The following is a 23,487-nucleotide window of genomic DNA, read 5'->3' as shown; positions in this document are numbered from 1 at the left end:
AAAGCACAAGATTCTGGGAACACTCAGCAAGTCAGATTGCATCTTCGGAAAGTAGACATGGTCAATGTTTCAGGTTGAAGACTGCCTCAGAAGTGCTGGGTGAAGCAGGCAGTCTTTGTACGTTTTGGGTGGCATCATTTATGGAATACATTGTAAGAGTGGAGACCAGTCTGGATTATTGGAAAAATCCAGAGATAACAAAGGCATTGAAGGGGATTTCAGCAGTGGATGGACTGAAGCAGGAATTCAGAGTTAATTGATATTATGAGAGTCGAACTAGGTAGTCTCTGTGAAGGCATACATATAGGAAGCAGAAGTCAAAATGGTGAACAGTTTGGTTCAGGTTCAGACAGTTACCAGGAAGAAGAAAGATTGGTTAGAGCCAAGAATTGAAAATACATTTGGTCTTTCTGATGTTTAGTAATATTCATTCTGTATGTGGTCAGACTCTTGTCATTCTGCACTTTATGGCTTTGGTGTCCTTCAATAATTTATTCTTTTCCCCCTACACCACCCCCCCCCCAACTTCCACCCCTTTCTTATTCGTCTGTTCCTCATTGGCATTTTCCAAATATGAATTAGTTTGCTCATGAAAGCTGATAATCCCCAGCTCTGCCTTGCCAGAACTTTACCACTGATAATGATGTTGATAGTGAGGAGAAAAGCAACGGACTATAAAAATGTATCAATGGACTGGTCGGGGGGGCAGATAAGTAGCAAATGGAACTCAATCTGGAGAAATATGAGATAATGCATTTAGGAGATAAGTGAATGAGCAGTTAGTGGAAGAATAGGGAGAATTGTAAAGGAATTGAAAATCAAAAAAAAAATTGCCAATGCTGGAAATCTGAAATAAAAAAAGAATACACTGGAAACACCCAGTAGTCCTGGCAGCATCTTTGGAATGTTATGTACCAGCAACAATAGAAGCACACCAAGTCATGTATAAGTGTTAGAAACTATTTTATTAATAACTACTTAAGATAATAAGAAAAGTAAAAAAAAGTTAAAAAAAAGTAAAAAAGTAGATATTAAACATTAACCCCAAAACTAAACTCGAAGTGTGTGTGTGGCAAATTCCCAAACTCCAAGTCCAGGAATAGGTCTCAAAGTTCAGTTCAGCAAGTCATAAGGTGAAACGTGAGCAAAGGCTTTTGCAAAACCACTGTTGACTGAAGAGAAAATGTAGAGAGAGAATATAGAGAGAAATTACAAAATCCAAATGTTCCACGATGGAACCCATACGACACCTCAATCTCCGATGATCTCCATTTACTTTGTTCCAAAGTATCTGCCACCACGAAAGGCATTCGAGACGTGGCTGTCCACACAAATACCTGTTTCCCTCTACAGGCTAATGACCTGTATGCTCCAAAAATCCATACATGGATTGTATGTGACAGACACAGCTATTGTTCTTCATCCATTGTTACGGAGACCGTCAGAGTGTCCCTCTCTCCCTCCCCTCACTGAGCAAAAAACGTCAGAACATTGTAATCTTGCTGTCATGATGACACCACACACACACCACTACTCTACTGTACTATGTCTTAAAGGGACATTCACCAAATAGCAACCTGATCCACACAGGAAGGAGAAGCAAAAATAATATTTCAGGTTGAAGAACCTGCATCAGAAGTGTAAAGGAGCAGAGACACTTTGGAGTGGATGATCATATATCCCTGGATGTAAGATGAGTGCTAAGAAGACATACTGGATAGTTTTGTTTATTAGCAAAGCACAGAATGTGAGAATAAGGAGATCACGCTTGAACTGGATAATACACTGATGAGGCGCAACCAAAGTACTCCTTAGTTCCAGTTCTCATGTTACTGCAGTGATTAATTTACCAGCCTGGTAACACAGAGGACTAACTGATTCTCCAGAGATATGAGTTCGAATCCTGAATTTCAATTCAGCTAATTTATCAAAATTAGTCTTAACTGAGGACAAAATTAGTTGTGAAAACTTGTCTGGTTCAATGATACACATCAGGGGAGGAAATTGACTATCTGTACCCTGTCTTGAGTTAATGTGACACCAGACCTGCCGTAATGTGGTTAATTCTTAAATACTCCCTGACCTGGACTAATAAACTACTCAGTTGTATTAAACCACTACATTACAGCAGAAAAAGGATGAAACCAGGCAGATTACCTGGCATCAACATTAACACCTAATTGGGACAGTGATCCTGCAAAGTCCTCCTTGTAAATATCTGGGGACTTTCCCTACATTGAGAGAGCTGTCTCAGACAAGTCGAGCAATAGCCTGATGTGGCCATCTTCATCACCAATTATACCTTGCAGACTCCTCCATCACAATCCCCAGTATGTCTAAATCCCAAACAGAGATATACAGATACCCACCAGAAATGACAGTACAGAGGAAAACAGGTGGGAAGGATGAGCTGTACAAGTTCTAAACACTGGCTCCGGACCTCCTGGCTTGTCATAGCATCAGGTCAAACATGGGCAAGGGAATCTTCTGATTACAACTTGGCATCCCCTGGCAGCTGAGGATGTCCTTTTATTAATATCACCTATTTGTTTCCATCTCTGCATTCAACCTCCACCTGCCCAGCTCATCTGCTGAACCCCCAATCAAAGTTATTCAGAATTATGTTTGCACCTTTAAGAGTGCCCCTTAATGACTATTTCATAAATTAGAGACTTGACTAGATTTAGCTTGTAAATGGCGTCCTGTAAAACAAAAATAACCTTTTGGTATTTCAATTCTATATCTCTGAAATGAACAGTACAGCTATATTATTATCCTATCCTACTTCACTACTTTCGTGTTTTATGCAATTTATTTGCTTCTCTATCCCAGAACCTTTTTTTATCCAAGTTCTTATTAATGATTTTATTTCAGATTCTTCAAGCCATTTCAAAATGACAATTCATGTCTGTTGTCCTGGCGTTTTCTGAGTAAAGTGTCACTTCATATAGTATTGGTATTCACTTATGTTCAGAAGTGCTTCACCAATGGTTAATAATCCGAGTTGCATGATCCCACAACTTTCATCCCATTTGGCTCAGGTGTAGCCAGTCCCCCACATTAGAAACCACCTGGGCCATCTTCCGGTTCATACGGAGATCCAAGATAGAATAAGTCCAATGGGTCACAATGCACAAGTCCCCAGAGAATGGGAGCAAAAGTGTACCCAGTGTTGTCCTCATCCCGATGACCACCTTCATCTACGTCTGCATGAGGCTGTGGATGAAACCAAAGTATGTCGGTACCAAGTGTCGCTACGTGCTGAGGTTCTACCTGTCCCTGGTGTTGTGAAGATAGATCTGGTCCCAGTCAGCTGGACATTGCTGTACTACCTGTCCTTTGTGGGAAAAATTCTTCCAAGCAAACACCTTTGATCACAAGTCCATCAGGCAGTGGTCAGCACGGAATGTCCTGCAGACACTGTGGGACAGGGACTCTATGGATACAGTGGGGTGGTTCCCTGAGCAAACTGTCCAAATCATCTGGCAGAATGCTTCATCACCAGAACTCACCAACAAGCACCAAAACCTTGCTCGACTGGAAGTGAGAGGGGCCCTCCCATTCAGATCCTTCCTGTACAGTCGAAATATCATCCCCAATGCACACTGCACTCGGGGCAGCTGCAGTGGGGAGGAGACACTCAACCACTTATTTGCAAACTGTGGAATTGTTAAGAGGGTGTGGAGAAGGGTGCAAGGGTCCGTGTCTTGGTTCATCGCCAGCAGCTGCATAACAGAGGACTCTGATCTAAACGTTGTTCCCAGGGGTACACGCCTGGACAGACATCTAGTGCTGCTGGAACATCATCAACTCAGCAAAAGCGAAACAAAGGTCTGCAGATGATGGAATCTGGATGAAAAAACAAGATGATGCTGGCAGCAAGTGCTGCCTGGCCTGCTGAGTTCCTCCAGCATCTTGTTTTTTTTCATCAACTCAGTGAAAGATGCTCTTTGGGTCTGCCTGAAAGTTGTTGGTCTTCCAGCACGGTACATTTTAGGCTGCAGGAGTATGTGCTGAGGGAATTACTGAAGCTTGGTGCAGCCAACACAAGGGCTCTGTGGGGGAGGACCACAATCGAGGGGCCTTGCATTACTGGACGTGGAGGGACTGAGTCACGTGGGGAAGCCCCTTAAACATTGAAAGGGTGGATCGCCAAAGGGGGCCACATGAGTGGCAATGGTGGTATGGGTTTTTTTAAAAAATGTTAACACAACTGAATGTATTGACCAAATGACACTATGAATGCAAAATGTTTTTGAACTGAGTTTTTCTTTTTGTATATATATTTTATTATGGATAAAGCTTATTTTTGAAATAAAAAATATAGTCACCACAGCAGGCAGTATCAGTGTGGTTCACTGTTGTTTCAGGTCGCTATTTTGTCATTAGATATTTCCGTTTGTGCCCTGTTTGTTTATTTGCCTGTTTACTATTCAGGGAACTCGACGCTGTAATCTTAAATCTTCTCCACATGTTACTTTCGTACATCTTACCTTGTTTCTGACTTCCATTATCTGTAGTATTTTGCTGTTTTACTAAGAACGACATTCAGTTTGTTTTTTTTTTGTGGCGAGGGGTTGATGAATTATGATCGGAGCACTTTTATAAATAATATTGAAATTAACTCTCGGGCCGACAGATTTAAAGGTCCAAGTGTGGCAGCGAACGCTTCCAGAGAGCAGGGCTGGGACCTGAATGGACTGCTGACGTCACAGTGAAAACGGCCTATCTGTAAGCGGCATGGAGGGTCAGGCGAATTGCGCGGGCAGCCCTGGCAGGGACTGGAGAGCTGCGGGCAGGCGGGGTCTTTCTTTCCCAGCCGGGCCTCGTGTGTGGCTGTCATGGAGGCCGCGGCGGCGGCGGCGGCGGCGGAGGACGGGGGCCCCGCGTTCGTCAGTGTCACCAAGAAACGGGCTCAGCGCAAGAGGAAGATGGAGACGGGAACAGCCGGCATGGACACGGAGTCGCCGCGACCGAGGAAAAGGCCCGAGTTCCCTCCGGTCTCCGGGCAACATCTTGTGGTGAGCCTGCATTTCTGTACCGCCGGCCCGTCCCGTCCCGCGGCTCCCTATACAGTTAATCCCATGCACCAGGCTCTCCGCGTTTGGCTGTAAGATCTTGCGGGTGCTCAAAACCTGCAGGATTGCAATGCGGGAAATGGGGTGCCGGTTCTGAGCACGGTAGGATCTCGCAGTCAGCGTGGCCAGCCTTGTTTATCTAGTTCCTGGTTAATTATAGCTGGTCGATGGTTAACCAACAAAACTAGCGTCGAGCCAGCCAGGACCATCGACGTGAATCTAAGCAGCTAAACTGTTGATTAAATATTGGCCCGGGACACGAGAAATGATTCATCTGTTGTTTGCCGTGGTATTGCCATCACTTTACGTCCACCCGAGAGATTTCATCCGAAAGGTGCCACCTGATAGTGAAAACTAAAAATTAAAATATCTCCTCCTGGAAAGAAATCATCTGCGGTGTGTGCAGACAGGGATTTGGGGAACTAATTGATTAACTGTTTGGAAGAGCCAACACAGACATGATAGGAGACTATAGATGCTGGAATCTGGAACAACAATCTGCTGGTAGAACTCATTCCTCCATGCCCCCCCCCCCCCCCCCCCCCCCCCCCCCCCACCATCCACAGATGTGGTTATTGGTGTCATACAGCACAGAAACAGGCCCTTCAGCCTACTCGTTCACGCTGACTTTGTTGCTCGTCCCATCTGCCCACATTTGGCCCATAGCCCTCTAAACCTCTTCTATCCATGTACTTATCTAGATGACTTTTAAATGTTGCTTATCTGCCCACCTCAACCACTATTTCTGGCAGCTCATTCCAAATACGCAGCACCCTTTGCGTGGAAAAAGCTGCCCATGATGTCCCTTTTAAATTTCTCACCTCTGATCTTAAATCTATGCCCTGTTTATAGCACATATATCCTGGTGGGGTGGGAGAAGACTGTGCTTTCACCCTGTCTATGCCCCTCATCATCTTATATGCCTCTATCAGGTCACCCCCCCCCCCCCCCCCCCCCAATCTCCTACATTCCAGGGAATAAAGTCCTAGTATACGTAATCTCTCAGGCCCCCAATCCAAGCAACATCCTGGTAAATCTTATCTGCACTCTTTCTAGTTTATTAACATCTTTCTTATAACAGGGTGACCAAAAACTGTGCACAATATTCCAAGTGTGGCTTCACCAATGTCTTGTATAAATGCATCATAACTTCCCAACTCCTGTACTCAATGCCCTGACTGATGGAGGCCAGTGTGCCAAATACCTTCTTCATGTGGTAGGCCCCGACTTTCTGCGCTTATCACATTGCTGCACTTCTCGAATGCAGCAACTTGTATTTATGGCATTGATGCAACAAAGAGGTTGACCATTCATTCCTTGCAAATCAAAATCAAATTCCGCACTACAGGAAGGTCGTGGTAGCAATAGAGTGCAGAAGAGATTCACCAACATGTTGCTGAAATAAAGGGCTGCAGTTATAAGGAGAAATTAGATGGGCTGGGTTTGTTCTCACTGGAATGTAGGAGGCTGACCTTGTAGAGGTTTACAAAATTATAAGGGCTGTAGATAATCAGAATCTTTCCCAGGGCAGGGAAGTGTAGAACTAAAAGGCACAGGTTTGAGGGGAGAAATTTAAAGGAGATGAGGGTTAAGTTTTTCATAGAGTGCTGAATATTTGAATGAGGTGTCAGTGGAGGCAGGTACTATTATAACATTTAAAAGTCATTTGGATAGAAAAGGAGTAGAGGAATACAGGCCTAATGTGGGCAGATGGGATTAGCATGGATAGGCTTCACGGTCGGCATGGACGAGGTGGGTTGTGAGGACCTATTTCTGCGCTGTGCATTTCTATGATTCTAAATAACTGTAGATGCTGGAATTGTGAAATACAAGTAGAAAATACTGGAAACATTCAGAGGAGGCAGCTTCTATGAAAAGAGAAACAGTTAATGTTTCATGTTAAAGGCTCTTTCAGAACCGGGGAAGAAGAAACAAGTTAAGTCTTAAGTTGCAGACAATATGGGGGAGAGATGGGCGAACAGGACAATATCGGGTAGTGTAGCGGTTAGCGTAACACTTTACGGCACCAGCAACCCGGGTTCAAATCTGGCCACTGTCTGTAAGGAGTTTGTATGTTCTCCCCGTGTCCTCCGGGTGCTCCGGTTTCCTCCCACATTTCCAAAGATGTACGGGTTAGGAAGTTGTAGGCATGCTATGTTGGCGCCAGAAGCGTGGCAACACTTGTGGGCTGCCCCCAGAAAACTCTACGCAAAAAAGATGTACTACTTCACTGTGTTTTGATATACGTTACTAATAAAGAGAGAGATCTGAAAGGTGAGACCAGCATTGCTTTGTGGATAAATTGTGAGAGTCATCTAGCCAATGGGTGAATGGGAATAAAAAATGAATAAGAACTATGAAATTAGGGCAGTTAGAGTGAGAATATAAAGGGATGTAAAATTTGTGAAATGCAGGGTCGTGGACCAAGCCTGCAGGACAGGTTGTACTAATGGACCAAGGAAAACCTGAGCCAATATCACAAATGGATGTGTTACAGCAGAATTGGTCAGTTCTGATACAAACAGAGAACATGGAATACCTTAAGTTATAGAAGTCAATACTAAGTCCAGAAGGCTACAGTGTACCCAGATGATGGGTGCTGTTCCTCAGACTTAAGTTGGGTTTTGTTATAAAAGTGCAGAATGTCACACATGGACGGATTGTGAAGGAGAATTGAAGTGGCAGGCAATGGGCCCAGGGTTGCCCCTGCATACTGAATACAAAGCAATTTTGCACTTGATTCTTCCACTGTAGAAGAGGCCATGTTGTAAGCCCTGAGTGCAGTACATTAGATTAGAAAAAGTGCAAGTGGATTGCTGCATCAACCGGCAGGACTCTGTGTCTCTGGATGGTAGGAAAGGAAGGGATATAAAAGAACAGGTGTTTCATCTCCTGTGGTTGAGTGGGAAAGGGGAGTGGTTGGACTGAGACATAAGAGCAGACCAGGAGTTGAGTAGGGAATGGACTTTTCATGTACTGAAAGGGAAAAGAAGATATGTCTGGTGATGGAATCTTGTTGAAGCTGGTGGGAGTTGTGAAGGATCACCTGTTGAATGTGGCGACTGCAGAGCTGCTCTATCCTTGCTCTGTGTAGGAAGAGAGGGGGTGAAAGCAAGAGGTGCATGAAATAGATGAGATATGGTCAAGGACTCTATTGGCGATGACGGAAAGGAAGCCAGGGTTCAAGAAGAGTTGAATACCTTGAGAGGAACTAAATGGCACATCATGTCATCAGAGCAAATATGACGAATGAGGAACTGGGAGAATGAAATGGAGTGCTTGCAGGAGATGGCGTGGAAGTACGGTTGAGATAGCTTGGGATTCATTCTGTGTCTGTGCCAGTGCTTTGTAAAGCTACCCAATTACACCCACTCCACAGTTGTTCTTTATGGTGTATTTTCTTTTATCCCATTTAAAGTGCATTATTTTATATGCACTCAGGTTGTATTAACTCTGCTTGGTATCCATTTATTTTTTTAGGATGGCAAAGATGAAATTCGTAGAATTCCTGTACCTGCACAATAGATATACTCCCCTGAAAGAGAACTGGTTGAAAATCTTTACTCCTATTGTTGAACACTTACATCTTCAAGTGAGATTCAACCTGAAAACTAGAAATGTTGAAATCAAGGTAACAATGGATAAGAATGTAGCTGATATGGATGTGAATGGCAGTACCAGGAGCATTGCAACGGGAGTGTTTTGTGGAGTTGGAAAATTCACTTTTTCTCAATATTAAGTATAGGGGTAACATTCATGTGCCTGCCAATTTTAATTGCAGGCAACTTGTACTTTATGCATGCACTGTTTGGTTTTCTTGTTCAAAACAACAATGAATTATCCCTAAGATGGTCTTGAGCTTAGGCACTATCCATGTGGAATATTTGGTGGAACTATTTTCAGGTTGATTTTTGACTGGGTTGTTACATTTCAAGTCTAATTAATTTAATTCCATTAGAACCATACAGTTAACACTTAAGCAGGTGGTGTTTAGATTAAACATGCTGTACCTTTTTATAATGAATCATGCTATAAATCTAGAATAAGTTTTCTTGCTTTGAAAATGAGAACTTCATTTGCTGCACTGTATGATGTTTATGCAATTCTACTCCATAGACATGTAAAGACACACAAGATATAGGTTCACTCACGAAGGCTGCAGACTTTGTAAAGGCGTTTGTTCTTGGATTCCAAGTGGAGGTAAGTCAATGTAAGAGGTGACAATTCAAAGTGTGGTTGCAAAGATAAACGTGCAGACAGTGGATAGTACTCTTTTACTTGTAATTATCCTGATGAACCTGATAAGCTTAATTACCAGTACATTTATGTACACTTATACTAAAATGGACATTAATTAGGTTTGGGTTTGGACGTACTTTGTGTCAAAAAAAAGGTTGTATGTCACTTCATCATTTATCCACATGACTATTCCTGTTTGCTGGACAAATGGATGTAGGATGTCTGTGGAAACATTGGTTTCTCCTAGCCCTACCCTCAATTAAAAGCTGATGTGCATTCTATCCATTTACAATTGGCATCCTGGAAGTACTTTTTATCTAATTATTCACAACTTTCACCTGTATGAAAAATCTTTACCAAATTTGTGCTGTGGGAACGTGTGAGAAATTAGCAGTTTTAAATGACTTCTGAAATTGTGACAATCAGATTGTAGCCGATAAAGAATTTTGTTTAAACAGGTGTGTTTGGTCATGATAAATCTTTAGATCTAGAATAACAATCTTGCCACTTTTCTATATCCTGTATTTGGGGGGGGAATTGCATCAACATTTTATGTAATGTTACTGAGCATGTGAATGAATGACTTAGAAACAAATAGCTAAAATTCATGAAGACCTTGCTCTCTAAACTAAGGGACTGTGATATAAAGGTAACCTTGGGGTTCAATATGAGACTAAAATGACAAGGGTACAAATTGATTATTTAATGTAGAAGGTAAAACTCCATTGATTATTCTGTAGTCTGTGCTTGCTAAAGTCAAAGCCTCCTTATTTACTTCATGTAATGTGCACTTAAGAAAATTAGAGAGCAATCTCTATCTCAGTAAGATGCATGGTAGACACATGGTGTCCAGATAAGTTTTTTTTAATTGTAAGTCAGCCAGTCAGCACAAGGATTATTGGCATTCAATTGTTTTATCACAGTGAACAAATCTTTCATTTGTTATATTTATAAAAAATCAATTATCTACTACTTTTAACATTTGAAAAGCCAAAACATTCCATGTACAGTACATTGGATTGCTTTAAATGTAAGTGTGTGTTTTGTAAATTGCAAGATCCCAGAAGTGGCAATGAGGTGGATGTCTATTCACTTGCATCTAAAAATAATGTTGAGTTTGATGTGGAAGCAAGTTGGCAAGATCCATTTTGACCTTTGTTATTATTAAGAGATCCATAGTACAATTCAAAGTGGAACAAATAATTAGGATCTCAGTTTAGGATTTTTATCAAAAGGACAAAATTTTTGGCAGTGCATGTTTTGACTTGAACTGTTTAGGGCTAGATCTTCCAAAGGCCCACTGGTTGTCTCCATTGTAACTGCATGTGCTCATGAACTTTTTTGATTGTAAGTTGATGGGCATCTGCCACTTTCAGATTCTGACTGCACCACTTTTGCTCACAAATGAGCTCATTGGGCCAGTTGTACTTGTGCTCCAGATAGCCCTGCTACCAAGTGATCCAGGCAACAGCACAATGAGCACTGCACTTAATCTTCTGATTGGTGGGAGTAACTACTATGCTTTTCAGTGCAATCAGGTTGTAGCCTTCTCATCTCAAGATGCAGTGGAAATTCAGAGTCTGGGCCAGCTACATATGGCTGGTAAGTGTCATTGCTACACAAGACCTCACCAGTCAGCTGCCTGTCCGGGGACTACACCCAAGAACAATCTGGAAGGAACAGCATACTCACAACCTGCAAAACTCATTAGTCATTGGGAGATCTAGCCCAGTCAAAACAAATTACAGGATTTTAATCCTAAATTAGAGAAACAAGCACTGCAGTTGCTGGAATCTAAATGCAAAACACTGTGCTGGAGGAACTCAGCAGGCCAGGCGGTCAACATTTCGGGTCAGAACCCATCTTCAGGACTGAAGATAGGAAAGGAGAAACCCAATATATAGGAGGGAAAAGCAGAGCAGTGATCGGTGGAGGATTACTTAGTGGGAGAATTCATGTTCATGTTGTTAGGCTGCAAGGTTCCAGGATAAAAAAAATGAGGTGCTGTTCCTCCAGTTTGCACTTAAAATTCTCCTGGCAGTGGAGAAGGCAGAGGACTGACTGACGTATCTGTGGTGGAGTGAGAGGGGGAAGTCAAAGTGACTGTCAACAGGGAGATGCAGATCACAGTTATGGATGGAGCGCAGGTGTTCTGCGAACTGGTCACCTTGTCTGTGTTTGGTCTCACCAGGAACACTGAATGCAGTAGATGATAATTAAGGGAGGTGCAGGTCATTCACTGTCTCACCGAATTTATTTTATTCATCTAATACAGGATGCCTTGGCATTAATTCGATTGGATGACCTATTCCTAGAAACATTTGATGTTACAGATGGTGAGTTTATTGTAGATGTTGTTTAATTTTTGCCAGAATCGGGTTTGCTACTAAGTTTAAAATGTATTTGCTTGACTTCAAAGAATTTGAGTTTTTAACAATGCACTCATCTGGTACTTTCAGCTTTGAAAATATTGGGAGGGCTAATTAAAATCTTGGTTAGAAGTTTGATAATAGCTTCAAGGAAGAGAAAGGGGGGAACTTGGGAGATGGCTGACACATAACCATGGTCTAGAGGAGGGAGTGTTGGATATCATGAGATAAGAGTTTTGGTTTGAGGGGGAGGAACTGAAAATTGTAAGCCTGGGGGTAGGTTACAATGAATTAGAAGGCAATGCTATGAATGGATTTGAATTTTTTTCCATTCAAGTATATTAGGGGGAACATGATGAACCAATACATTAATGAAACCAGCAACAGAGTTTGTACACATTTAGTTATGTGGAAGACAGGCCAGCTGATTTTAAAGATGACAAAGGCATGCAATGGTATTTCAGTAGAGCAATGAAGCAGAGATGGGGATGGACACAATTAGAGGATGAAGGAATTGCAGTCATGGTGCTGGTTTGGATTGAGAGTGAGCAACTCAATTGAGTGCCCATATTTGTTTTTAAATGCTGTCTTAACTTAAATACTGGCATGTCTGAGTACATAATTAAAAATAGTTCTTATGATTCCATCCTGCAGTTAAACCATTAAAAAGGTGATCATCTTTCAAGAGCAATAGGGCGTATAGCTGGCAAAGGTGGAAAAACAAAATTTACAATAGAAAATGTAACAAGAACAAGGATAGTTCTTGCTGACTCGTAAGTATGAAACATTTTCATATTGTCAATTAAGCTATCTCAAATTTCAATAGATGTATCATTTCCTGTTAGCTAGCTAAAGTAAAATACTTGAGCCATAGAGCACTGAAAACCACTGATCTTAAAATACCTCCAAGTTTTAATAATATTTGCAGGAGTATTTATTGGCTTAGGCAATGCGTCATCTCATTTCTATGGAAACTGTAATAGACTCAAGTCCAGATTGTCATCCATGTTGGGAAACTCAAGTTTCATTTTGTGCAATTTTTGGTCATTTGTCCAGTGATTAAACATTATCCGTTAAGGCATATCGAATTCAGAATTGTTTATTTTGGCTAAGGAAAGTATTTTCAGCCACCATCCATTGAATACATGGGTACTGTCCAAAAGCAATGACAAACCACCATTTTTTTTAAAAAAGAAACTCACTGTGGTCATACATAGTCCTCAGTTAAAGTGCCTAATTTCCTAAATGTAACCTTATTAGAATCCCCAAATTGTCGGGTTGGCGAGAGAATTTCACTTTTGGATGTGATTAAGCCAGTGTCTGAGTGTCAGCTGTTTGTTTCATTGACTTCAGTGGCCAACACTTGTAAGATTCTAATCAATTGCAGATGTTTCCTACTTTAACTGAAGGCTTCTTCATTACCACAACAGATCAACTGAATATAGGGCTATTAGTCATAACCAGATTTATTAAGTTGCAATCTGTACAAAGAAGAAATACTTAAGAGATGATAGTCATGTTCTATTCCTTACTTGTTTAACTTTCTGCTGTGTTCTTTCTCTCTCCTGGGAGTGCTTGCACTCCATTTTAACCTGGTATGGTATTTAACAGGCTGATCCCTTCATTCTATATCTTTGCTTTCTTCATTCAGCCCTGGTTCTGTTGATCTGTGACTTACTTTCACACCTGATACTTTGGCATAAATCTTCTTGCTCCAGTGACATTGTTCTCTATATTTCAAGTGTTCTGCTCCTAATTTACATATTTCAACCATTCCTTGTTGATTTAATATTGTATTGAACATCACAATTGTTAATACATTTCTTGTGGGTTTTAACTTCAAAGTTGAGACCATCTCAGTTCACCCTGTTCCCGATACCCTGATCTTTACAGCCTGCAAGCTTCAGCTTATCCCTGCTTCATTCTTTGCAATCACATTTTAAATGGTCTATCATGACCTTGTGCCAATACTTAGTTCCCACAGCCTGTAATTGTTTTAATGATCTATTGAAACATCGATGTATGAGGAAAAAATTTCTACTTGTATAGGGTTTAAATGTTTCACTATATTAGTACTTACACACTCTTGCACCTACTTAACAGTAATGACCAAGGATAAGTTAGTCTCCATTCCCACCTGTGATACATTTTCTTGAAGTTCTCTTGGCAATTTGTTTTGACGAGAATATTTTTTAAAATCAAAATAACCTCTTTATTAAGTGCTCAACTTGTTATTCAACTCTGAACTCAATGTTGAAAGCTTAACCATATAAAACTTAGTCACCTACATTCACTTACTCTAAATGCAGCTTTATCCATATTATTGTTGGCATTGAAATTAAACAATTTGTATTTAGTCTTACTAGAATATTCTTCATTTCTATTTGGAGACTTGCTGTCATCTAATGTAGCAAGCAGCTTGAAATATAATATCACACCATTCATTACCCTTTTAAGCAGTTTATTCAGGACAGCTCCTGAGGCTAATGATGCAGTTTTTGACTTGTTTTATGTTGAATACTGGAAGTGTTAACTGACGTGCCTGATGCTGACCAAATGATTATGTGTAAAATACAATAGTTTACTGATCCTTTATCAACAGGAAAGTCCACATCCTTGGCTCTTTTCAGAACATTAAGATGGCTCGGACAGCAATCTGCAACCTAATTCTAGGTATGATCTTGCTGTTCAATATTTATGCAACTTTAAAACTTTCCTATTTAATCAACTTGTTCATGAAAGCCCTTTAAAACTATTCAGAAAAGTCACATTTAAGTACAGATACATTTGTACACTGAGTGCTGGTCTTTACATTGTAAAGGATAATCAGCTTTTAAGAGGAGCTTGTGTACACAGAGCAATTTCAACTTTTGAATACTACTGTTTGACAGGTTCCAAAAATGTACTGAATGACCAGATTTATGAACAATGTTAAAGAATTATGGCAAGGACAGTTTTTGATAAATACCAAAAAAAATGCTACTTTTAAATTGACTAATGCTTGTGTTAGCTTAAGGTTTGCAGAAATAAAGCTGGCTGCCCTTGTTCTGCTCAATTAAAATGCCAGGTAGATAACAGACATCTTGAAACCTTGTGTGGCATGTAGAACAGTTGTTACTTGATAGGATCCGAGTTTTAAAAATGGACTTGCACAATATCCTTATGAGAGAGTGAAATGAGACATTCATTTTGCTGTTGTAATATTTTTGGATGCATTACCAAGCTACTATTTACTTTATTACTATCTCAAAGCTCAGTTTTCTGCAGGAAAAGGGGTAAAGATTATCTCTGCTACCAGTTAAAACACCCACGCAATTGCTTATCCCTACTATTTTCTAAAGTGCCAGCATGTATAATTGAGCTTTGACTTGTTAGGCTTTAAAATGGGCATAACTTTAGTCATCACCTGGAATGGGCAGAATGGCCAATAATTTTGATTTGTTCAGTTACTGAAAGTTGACCAAATTTGAGCCTTTCTTCCATTCCTCAAGCAATCTTGTCTCACAGCTAGGTTAGCACACCAAGGAAGTTAATCAGTTTAGTTCAAAACTTTTATATAGTCATACTTAATCTTAGAATCTCCCCTGCAATGCTTTGGTTCCTGGAACTTGCTCGCTGACTTGTGAATTTTAAAATTTAACTGTGCTTGACAATAGACTGATGTCTAATTTTTAATTTGTTACAGGGAGCCCTCCATCTAAAAGTTTATGGCAACATTCGAGCAGTGGGCAAGCAGAGCAGCAGAGCGCTTCTGATCATCAGTGAACTTCACTGCTTTAAATTTGCACTTTAAGTGACTGTGGATGAATTTGTATAGATTTAATTATGGAAAAATCAGTCTGGCTGTGCTACACCCATTGTATAACTAAAGTAATTTTTCCTTTTGGATAATAAACAGCTTCACAACCTTATGAATGTCAGTTATTTCAAGACCCTGATCACAAACTATTGAACTAATAGGTTTAGAATTTTTATATACAGCAGAGCCCTCAATTCTTGGACAGGTTAAGACTCACCTTAAGTTGATTAGACATACTGGAGCCATCAAGTAACTGAGTGAACAGCTTAGGACTAAAAAGCAAAACAGTTTCAAATATTTTATTTCCATTTACTTATACAGTATGAAGGTTCCAATAGTCCCACCGCATATGATGCAGCATGCAGAGAAGAAAACTCAACATTCACTTTTACCACCCCCTACATAAAACTAAAAACATTCCTTTGTATTAAGGAAAAAGATGTACACGATTTCAGACTGCAGTCAAATTATGCACAAGCAAAGGGAACATTTTCCCTACATGACTAACAAATATGTACAAATAAATTCACAAGACTAGATTCCCCTTGAAACAGAGCACATGGCAGTTGACACTGGAGCAGATACAACTGGCTATAATTACAAGCCATGTACTGATCCAGAGGAAGAAAATTGGAGTTCTTCTTCTTCAACATTTACCAGCATTTGGCAACTTTTATGAACATTGTAATTTATGTAAACAAGAGGAACATTTCAGTCAATCTACATGCAAAAAGTTGATCATGCAAGGACACCAAGCACCTGGATCTCTCACGCATAGTCAGAGCCCACTAGTGTGCAGCACTTAACTGAAGGAACAGCAACAGTACAGAGGCGCTTGAACAATCTTTGCAAAAAAAAAAATAATCTAACCCCCAACCTTTTCCCAACAGATATTAAAATGAAGAGACTGGATTAAGTAGCTAATTATTGTAAATTTTGTTTACTTTAAAAACCAAAAAAACGATAAGAATTAGAACAGCTCATTCCTCTCACACTGCACATGTACTAAAATCAAGATCGTAAGTGGTTGACAATATGCAGGAGTTCAAACTGAAAAAGACATCCATCTGAAACAAGATTAAGACAATTTTCAATCCATGGTGCAATGAACTGCATTATTAATAAAGTAGTTGGAGGTTACGCTGTTTTCCCAAGCCAAGTTTCCCTGCAAATTGGATCATTGGTTAAATCAATTTAACTGCAAAGATAATGACTTGTGGTTAAATATCTAATTGGTAATCCTCACCAAATTACCATAGCTATACAAAGATCTGCCACCTAATCCATCCTGCCATTTATACTTGAATAAAATTCTTGGCATCTACATTATGCTAGAGGAATTACTGAAGATGAACTAGCTAAAAGAGTCCCTAAAAAGGAACTCAAAATATGGAACATTTATTACATGTGATCAGAAGTGATGTTTACAGTAATAGTCAACATACCAAAACAACAGTATAAGTAAACCCTGCTCACAAGAATCAACTATTTTTCCAATAGTTTTTTAATCTATTATGAAATGAAATACATAATGGGGAACCAAATAAAAACAATGACAAAAGTATTTTTAAAATGGTTTGTGTAATCCATGCTTGGCACTTCGTTGACTACTTTATTTTAAATCAAGTCTCTGCATCGTTTATTGAAGCCCAACTTACTACATTTACATTTACAAAGCTATAGATATACTTCCTTATTATAAAAGATGAGAATGAAATAAATAAAAATCCAACCCCTGCCCCTTCACCACACTGAGATGCTCCTTTTCAGCTGTCCTTCAGATTTTAAAGTGCTACACTGGGTTATTGAGAGAATTGAAGTTCAATAACACTTAGTTGGCTTCATGAGGCTCATGTTGGAAAAAGTGGCTTCACAGAGAAAATACTTTCATTAAATACACAAAGCATTGCTGGACATTTGGGCAGATCTTCAGAAATGGAGAAGAAAGCAGAAGTGTTGGGTGGAGTCTTGAAGAGGTCACACATCAACCACCATCTTTTTGTGGATGTCTAGGCCTCCTACGACCTGGACGGAAAAGTACATGTATTGATCTCCATTACTTGTGAATATAATACAGACAATGCAACCAGTTCAGCTAGAGAAAAGAGAAAATGAGATACACATTTTTTAATAAGTAAAATGTCAAAGCATGTGCATTTAAGGTGCCAGAGGATAGGAAAAAGGCAAATGTAGCAGCCTTACTCAGAGGATGCAAGGGTAAACCTGGCAATTACAGTCCTGTTAGGAGAACCAGGTGCTGCAGAAGATCTTCTCCCAGTCTTCCTGCCTGTATGTTACCAGGTCTGAATAGAGGAGGGTTCTTGTGATCAAAAACATCCTGGCCTCTAAACAGCAACAGGTGGTTCTTCCCCAAAAGCTTTGACAACTTGGAAGTTCCCCACCCTCCCAAACTTTGTTGGTTTATAAAAACTGTCAGTGTCAGATTTAAAAACTAATACATCAAGACATTTAAAACATTAAAAGCAGAGTAACATATAAAAAAAAGGTTGGGCTTCTCATAGTCAAAACTGCAAAGTTATACAAAACCTTAAAAAAACCACAACTTGACCGCAACTGGTGTCTAATTCTAGTCACCAAATGTAGGAAGGATGTGAATATCCTAGATGGAAGATAGAGGTGTACAAGATAAGGTGACTAGATACTGATCCCATAAGCAAATTTGCAAGGAAATACGACACTGTTTCAAAATGATGGGGTCGAAAAGGTACAAGGTGTGTATGAGGGAATTTGTTTTCACGGTGCTTATGACCCGGAATTTGCCACCTGTAACAGTGACAAAAGTCAAAATATCACGGAGGGGAACTGGTTAGGCAGCTGAAGGAAAAAAGTGTAGGGCTAAGGAAAATAACAGGAGAATGGGACAAAAGGAAGTGTTCTTATAGAGGGGTTACAGATTTGGTGGGCCAAATGGCATCGTCGTCTTCTGCCTCATAATACCATGATTTCTATTATGAAACCATCAAATTTGTTCAATTTTTTTTTAAAAACAAAGGTATGTCCTGTTATTCTGAGGCTGAGCCATTGGTTCCTAGACTCTCCTACTGATAGGAACATTCTCTCTACATTCACTCTATCCAGGCCTTTCAATATTCAGTAGGTTTCAACAAGATTCCACCCCACCCTTCTGAACTCTGAGGCCCCAGAGCCATCAGACACCTCCTCATATGTTGAGCCTTTCATTCTCAGGATCATTCTTGTGAATCTCCTTTTCAGATTGCTGGTATTCCGTGGACTTGCATCTCATGTTTATATTTAAATATTATATCTAAATACAATAGAAATGTGACCACAGAAGAAAATCTGTACATTCAAAAATTTCATATTTTGATGAGGCTAAAACAAAGGTTGAATTCCCAATATGCTTGATAACCTAGTTTTGAAACCCTCCCTTACCGTCCTACATTCATATACCTACTGAAAGGGACAGTCTCACCCAGTCTATATTTTCTTCAATTTTGGTTGCTTTGGTTTGAGTTTCAAACATGATGCTCTGCTGCATCATCATTAATTTTCAACAATTCACATAGTTGCACTAAAAAGTGCAAGGCAAACCTTAATTTTTATTTCCTGCATATGATACAATTAGCAGTATTTGCAAATTGTATCAGCTGGAAATAATGGTACCGAGGGGTACAGGTACATAGTTCCCTGAAAGTGGTGATGCAGGTAGACAGGGTGGTGAAGACAACGACTGGCACAATTGCCTTCCGTCAGGGACACTGAGTACAGGAGTTGGAACAGCTTGCAACTATACAAGTTGTTGGTGAGATCATACTTGGAGTATTCTGCACCCAGCTACTGGAAGGATGTCATTAAGCTGGAAAGAGTGTAGAAAAGATTCATGAGGATGTTACCACGACTGGAGGGCTTGAATTATAAGGAGAGGCTTAATAGGCCGGGACATTTTTTTCTGGAGCATAGGAGGTTGAGAGGTGACCTTATAGGAGGTATATAAAATCAAGAGGGGAATAGTTACAGTGGATGCTCACAGTCATTTTCCAAGGGTACAAGAGTCTAAAACTAGAGGTCATAGATTTAAGGCAAGAGGGGAAAAATTTTAAAGGGATCTGAGGGGCAAATTTTTCCAGAGGTTAGTTGGTGTATGAAACAAGCTGCCAGAGGAAGCTGTAGAGGTGGGTACAAAAGTTTAAGACATTTGGACAGGTATATGGATAGGAAAAGGGCCAAACACAGGCAACTGGGAATAGCTCAGATAGAGATCTTGGTCAGCATGGACATGTTGGGCCGAAGGGCCTGTTTCTGTGTTGTTTAACTATAACTGGTCATGATTGGTCAGTATATAAAGACTTAGTCATTGTCCCATCAGAAAATAAATGAGTGGCAATTATTCTGGGACTGTTTCCAAAGGAATTCACATTGTTGTAAGTGAATCCTTTACACAGTGTAGTGATTGGACACAGGTTTACAGAATATAGGATCAACTGCTGGGGGATACTACAGGTTTAGTGTTTTAACAGCCCAAGGTCAATAGAAATGACTAGAATGTCTGTTCTGGTTGCATTTTCCAGCAGCATTAATATCACCACTTTTAGTACCTCTATTAAGAAACACTTCAATGTTCCTTTCCTAAAATCTATTTCACACATCGTTAAGATCCAACTAAAATTAGTTTATTTAAAAATTCATTTTACCTCACTGCTAACAAATGGATGAAAAACTAGATTCAACAGTGTTACTATGCTAATAAATCTTGGCAAAAATAACTAAGCATTTTTTGTTGGAAGTAAAATAGATCAACTTACTGCACAAAACTCTTCAAAGGATATTCTTCCATCTCCATCCTTATCTGCATTAATTATGGTTTTTGTCTACAATTTGCTGTAGCTGAGTGTCCTTTAGATTGTTCCCAACCATCATCTTCAGCACCTGGAAAAGCTCTCCATTAGAGATGTACCCATCCTTATCCATGTCATAGATGCGGAAAGCAACTGATGAAAAGAAAAATGTTATGGAACAGCTGTTGCCAGTAGCGAGTGGGAAGGTTCTGAGTTCCAGTTTTAACTTTACTTCAAATATTACTTCAGAAGTTTTACCTCTGCCCCAAATGCAATTCAAAATGATAAAACTGTACCACACAGCTTTAAAGCACCAGTAGGGAAACCACAACTAAAATATTCAGAGTAATAATCTAATACTGATAAACAGTTCATATTTAGACACAATGTTAAAAATTGCAGGGTTTAAAATCATCCACTTTTCATTATGCCAAACTGATTAAACACCAATACCAGGATTTATTTTGAAATACTTTTGAAACAAAATCAGGTTCATGAAGCAGAAGTTGTGTAGGGACAGTTAAAATGGGTGGAGAGGGCAGCCTATACTGAAAACATTTCTCTGGAGTATCCATCATAAGAGACAGCTAAAATTAAAGAACTCAAAAAACCTCAAAGAAAACGAGCAGAAGAGAGCTTTAATAGAGGCTTTTTCCAAATGCAATGATGCCCATAAGAGACTGAGTCACAAACTCTTCACTGCATTTATAAGCAACATAGATGGATACAGAACCACATATTGGTAAGTGGAATAGACAAAGGCATAAGAGAGATGTTAAATAGATTTTTGATTGGAGTATCATGATGGCAAATGGCTATCAGCGTAATCATCTGAAAGGTCATGCACATTGGATCAAAGGATAGAGTAAACCTTTTAATGAAAAGTAGAAATATTAACAGTAAAGAGACATGAATTTTTAAAATGTCATGGACTGATGCAGAAAACACAATGAAAGCCACATTCCATTAACCCTTTTATCCAACAGTCAAAAATAAGAGATGGAAGTGATGCCATGCCAGTACTTACAAGCGTTTGGTTCTAAACCCTAGGATGAGAGAAGTGCACCAAAGATCTTTAAGTCATGCCTGAAACTCCAAAGGTTAAATTACAGGAGAGAGTACACATGCTTAGTTAAATTCTAAATAATGATGATGATTGGACTGATAGGTTGGAGAGAAGCTATTTCAAATGGTTGAGGAATGCAGGACTCTGGACATAATATAAAAATTAGAGCCAGGTCTTTCAGACTGAAGCAGGGATGAGCTCTGTGAAATCATTTCCTATTCATAAATAGTGGCAGAAGTTTGAAACTCTTTCCACAAATCACACATGGTGATTTTTTATTACATTTTAAAAACTGTTAAGTTTTAAGCCTATGATAACGAAGAGATATAGAGAAAAGATTGGCATTAGAGTTTGGTTACAGGTAAGATATCCCTGAATGGTGAAACAAGCTTGAGGGATAAATGTGTTTTCTTTGGGCTTATCAACCCTTCTGAAGTAGTGTCACTGTTGTAATGAATGAACAACAAATTTCCATAGAGGGAAATAAATAAATGAGCAGGACATCTGCTTTCTTTGTAATGTTGGCTGAGAACAAAACTTGGCCAGGTAAACACTCCTGTTTAATTAGTGCCACAGGATCCCTTCATCCACTGAGACTAATGTTCGTCACCAATTCTGAAAGAAGGCATATCCAATCATGTAATACTCCACCGGTATTACTGGTGGCAGAGCAGAATTTTTGTGCTCGAGTCTCTGAAATCAGGCTTGAATCCATAATGTGATAAGGCAAAATTGCTTCTTAATAAACAGTTTCAAATTGAAACCAGACGATAAATTGTAGCAATTTTTCAAACACTAATGCAGGTAACTAAAGTGATCAAATAATGTTCAGCACCATCATAAAATGAATTACAAATATACTTACATCGCAATTTCTGTTCTTTGTCACCTTTAACACTAAATTGGGAGACCCCTTCAATAAATTCTGCAAGGAATGATTACAAATCAGCTAGTTGTATCAGAGTTGGCTGATCACTTAAAACGTTACTTAAACTAGTTAATATAACCAAATACAGTACTATACTGAAACAGTAAAACAACTGTTTATGAATCACAATTACTGCGACCCACATCCAAAAGGCTCCAGGCCAGCATTTTTTGTTTAGTTATAAGAAAACAGAGGAAACTTACTGTAACAAATATGAAAATAGAACAGAGCTAATTGTTAAGGAATCAACTACAGTATTAACTCTAAACAGTGCAGAAATTACATTATGCAAAAAACCCAAACACTAGTCAAATTCTTTCCCTTTTTCATTTAATTTTCACCTACCTATCTATTTAAAATTTGGTGGATGCATTGATTTTTTTTTAAGCGGGAGAACTATGCTTTCTTTGTTCAACTGAGTCTCTCATGACAGTCAATTAAGAGTGTATATTCATAAGATTGACTGAATGTACAAAAAAATGCCAAAATTGCTGACATTTCTGGCTAATATTGGAGAAATTGAAATTGTAATGATAATCTCTCCACATCTTTGAGTAATCAAACAATTTAACTCCCACTGGGCCAAAATTTGCTAGGAAGTGCAGACAATTCCAAGCTGACCTGCCTGCAATTCTCAAAGATGGTGATTCTTGTAGAAGTCCTAAAGCACAAGTTTGTCACTCTTAGCTAATTTCCTGAATGAGACTCCAAATGTTGTCCTGCAGCAGAACACAAAACTTGCTTCATTTCCCCATTCAAAGTGAAGAATCTGCCTGCTGATTTTCCACCAAGTTACATCTACATTTAGTTGAATAAAGAGGAAGAGTTGAGAGAAAACTTGGCAAGTTCGAGGTAATTTACATTGTGTAATTAATCAAGTTTGATTAAATGTTTTAAAATGTCAATAGCATATTTTGTAATAATTAAGATTCTTTAATTCTATCAATGATTTAATAATTTTGCATGTTACAAAAGCCACAGACGTTTTTGATGTTGGTTAAGACTGATAACTAGCTTAACTGCACCCCCAAAGTTTTTGCTTCTGTTCAGTGGTAAGACGTGTTCAGGCCACCACTTGGCGTCATTACATCGTTCAAGGTTCTGCCACCGCAAAGGATTGAGACAGCTTCAAATAACACCACCGGATCCAGTTAAGTCATTCTTACCAGACAGGTCAGCAGCTGGTGCAAT

The 23,487-nt window shown here is 39.4% G+C and overlaps 2 protein-coding genes across 2 annotated transcripts in view; one reads left to right on the top strand and one right to left on the bottom strand.

Annotated features, from left to right (window-relative positions):
* The first annotated feature begins 4,779 nt into the window (after positions 1–4,779).
* Positions 4,780–15,591, top strand: pno1 (partner of NOB1 homolog). The gene is given in 11 exon segments (XM_052011811.1): positions 4,780–5,021; positions 8,559–8,597; positions 8,599–8,709; positions 9,195–9,278; positions 11,593–11,653; positions 12,341–12,351; positions 12,353–12,459; positions 14,289–14,359; positions 15,372–15,385; positions 15,387–15,413; positions 15,415–15,591. Coding segments are annotated over 11 exon segments (732 nt in total). The 5' UTR covers positions 4,780–4,841; the 3' UTR covers positions 15,442–15,591.
* A 177-nt stretch (positions 15,592–15,768) lies between these two features.
* LOC127568799 (calcineurin subunit B type 1-like) overlaps positions 15,769–23,487 on the bottom strand; it is a 40,220-nt gene continuing 32,501 nt past the window's right edge. Inside the window, 4 exon segments of the mRNA XM_052012980.1 lie at positions 15,769–17,510; positions 20,270–20,332; positions 20,334–20,455; positions 22,234–22,293. Of these exon segments, the coding sequence (XP_051868940.1) occupies positions 17,463–17,510; positions 20,270–20,332; positions 20,334–20,455; positions 22,234–22,293 (293 nt within the window). The 3' untranslated portion in view covers positions 15,769–17,462.

Source organism: Pristis pectinata, chromosome 3 (assembly GCF_009764475.1).
Source record: "Pristis pectinata isolate sPriPec2 chromosome 3, sPriPec2.1.pri, whole genome shotgun sequence".
Classification (NCBI taxonomy): Eukaryota; Metazoa; Chordata; class Chondrichthyes; order Rhinopristiformes; family Pristidae; genus Pristis; species Pristis pectinata.
This window is presented reverse-complemented; position numbering and strand designations above follow the sequence as displayed.